This window comes from Halyomorpha halys, unplaced genomic scaffold (genome assembly GCF_000696795.3).
Source record: "Halyomorpha halys isolate HHAL.00 unplaced genomic scaffold, Hhal_1.1 Scaffold1126.1, whole genome shotgun sequence".
NCBI lineage: Eukaryota > Metazoa > Arthropoda > Insecta > Hemiptera > Pentatomidae > Halyomorpha > Halyomorpha halys.
Genome location: NW_027107866.1, coordinates 88,186 through 91,068, shown reverse-complemented (window position 1 = coordinate 91,068; position 2,883 = coordinate 88,186). Strand labels below are relative to the sequence as shown.

Below are 2,883 nucleotides of genomic sequence, written 5' to 3'. Positions count from 1 at the left end.
ACAATATATTCTTTTGTTTACGTTTATTAATTAAAAATAATATGTTTACAATTATGATAATATTTATATGTGTATACATTACAACATGAAACTTTTCACAATTAAATCAATAAATCAACGTTATAGAATTATTTGAACCGTTTCTAGCTCACTAATAGTTGACATAGCTTCAAGCTGTGTTTAAAAAATCGTGCATGCCAAAGTCGCTCAAAATCAAAAGATTCCTTTTATATAGCAGATCCACCATCACTATAAGATATCATATTATCTATCTATATCATTGCGTTGCCATTTCATAGGCTCATTGTACCGAATCGCAGCATAGTCAGTTAATCAAAACTAATTAATTCAGAGCATTGACTGTAAATATTGCGTGAAAAATGTGTTGTGTTGTGCGCATCACTTAGTATTAAAAAAAATTTAATTTTTGTTTCTCGAGACAGGAATGACGAATTAGACTTTATTCCAACCACTGACGAATACCGAGTTTATTCCTACCAATAACTAATATCGACTTTATTCCTGCCAATAACTAATATCGACTTTATTTCTGCCAATAACGAATATCGACTTAATTCCAGCCAATAACTAATATCGATTTTATTACTGCCAATTACGAATATCGACTTTATTCCTGCCAATGACGAATATCGACTTTATTCATGCCAATGACCAATATCGACTTTATTCATGCCAATGACCAATATAGATTTTATTCCTACCAATAACGAATATCGATTTTATTCTTAGGCATGTACCCGCCTTTAATAAGTAATTTCAGTTTTGCATGACTTCGTTTTTGAACTAGGATGTTCAGACACACACACAGACCATTTTGCGAGGCTGTTATTTCTCAAAACGTGTATTTTTGTTGAAAAATTTAATTAGAAATTTCGCATGCTCCCACTATATACTCCACCTTACTGTATATTCCACATACAAGTAAGTGATAACATAAGGTTATATTATAAATCATTAGATCAGATTTTATAGGAACATTTTGCCTCGGACTACAATGTTACGCCTATTTATTGAGGACTCTATTATATTCTCAAATCTTCACAACGAAGGGAAATTGAACATACGACTTTTAATGAGCATAATATTCTAAAAATAAATATAAATTTACCTAAGAATAAAGAAACAAACAGAAGAAAGACAAACAAATCCCCTGATAACTGATATGCCAGATAGGACTCTGGTCCAAGGTTATGCGTTATCGCCACTGAGGCACATAACGTTCTGCCATGAGCGTCAATACAGGTACCGTCCTAAATACATTATATGCATTAGTAATATATACATATATACTTATATTAGTCAATACATTACATACTTTAGTAACATATATAAATTTAAATTAATGTTTGAAGTACCACCAATGGGTGGTTTCTTCCCAAGATTTTCAAGTGTATATGAAACATACAACATATATACTTATTGCATTATTTTTTAACTGTTGTAAATTACATTAAATAAATAAATAAAGTAACATATATATATATACCTATATTAGTCCATACATTACATACTTTAGTAAGATATATTCCTATGTAAAAAAAATATGTGTTTGGAGCTACAACAACTAATGTTTATTTTTAGAGGTTTGTAATTCTTTGTAGAAAAACAAAGAATATTTTCAGAAAAGCCATTACCTATTGTTGTTTCACGCCACAATATTATAATAAAGTAGGTTTTTGAAAACCTACTTTATTTAATTTTTTATCTTTTTTATAGGGCCAGGAAATTGAACATTGATTGTGGTTATCCAAAAACGAAGATATACGTGTAACTGTATTAATCTAGATAATCTGTCTATTTATAATGGAACATATATAGTACATAAAAAAGTGGTAAAATAATTTTATACTTATACATTAAGTGAAGTGGGTAGCTTAAGGGAAGTAGTAGGGCATTAACTCCTTAAAAAAATTAATATTCGTACCGCTACAACCCTTGAAGAGTCAGGGGTTCAGTACTTTGTAAAGACATACTGTTCCTAGACCAACGGTTGTGAAGGAGGTGATTTGGTCAGAATCACGCTCGACCGCCAGATTTTTAAGCCAATTTAAGAGTCTGGGTGGACCCCAGGAGGGCTCCAGACACATTGAAGTTGACTCACGGCTACAGTGTAACAGAAAACAATTTTCTCCCCAGTTGGATTCGAACTCGGGTCCTTGGAGTTAGTAGCCACGCGCTTTACCCCGGGGCTACCGCGCTCCCACGAATCGTGCTCTGGCAAAGAATTATTTTCTGTTTCACTGTAGCTGTGAGTCAGCTCTGTGGGTTCGGAAGCCCTCCGGGGTCCACCCAGCCTTCTTAAGAGGGAATCCTAAACTGGCTAAAAATCTGACGGACCCGCGTGATTCTGACCAAATCACCTCCTTGCACAATCATTGGTCTAGTAGTAGTACTTCTATAAAAAGTACTGCATCCCTAACCAACCGTGAGTGCATATTTAATTATTTTTTTATACATAAAGTTAAAAACTATTTTCAGGAATTAAAAGTCCAATTTGATATTGTCTTCTTGTTCTTCAGATTATTATTTTATATTACTGCCCACCGAACGGCAGATCGTTCCTTATCAGATTTCCCTCGCAATGGAATTTCAATCATCCTTCCATCCGTCGCTCTAGTACCCTTCTCACCTTCAAGTCCCACCTGTTCTATCACTTCTTATCCATCCAGTTCCAAAATAAGAAAAAAAAAATTCAGATAGATACCATTGCATTAATGATATGTTAATACTCTCTTTTCTATAAGGGACTAAACTTGTGATGTTATTCTAAAACGATGAGTCCCATTTTTTTTATTTAATTATTTATTGACATTTACAACTGTATTTACATAAAAATACATCAGGTAAATTTGATGCTAGATT

General features: G+C 33.0%; 1 protein-coding gene across 1 annotated transcript in view; it reads left to right on the top strand.

Annotated features, from left to right (window-relative positions):
* The first annotated feature begins 1,196 nt into the window (after positions 1-1,196).
* Positions 1,197-2,883, top strand: part of LOC106688420 (phosphotriesterase-related protein) — a 21,161-nt gene continuing 19,474 nt past the window's right edge. The window contains exon 1 of the mRNA XM_014432862.2: positions 1,197-1,263. Within this exon, the coding sequence (XP_014288348.1) occupies positions 1,248-1,263 (16 nt within the window). The 5' untranslated portion in view covers positions 1,197-1,247. The remainder of the gene's footprint in view (positions 1,264-2,883) is intronic.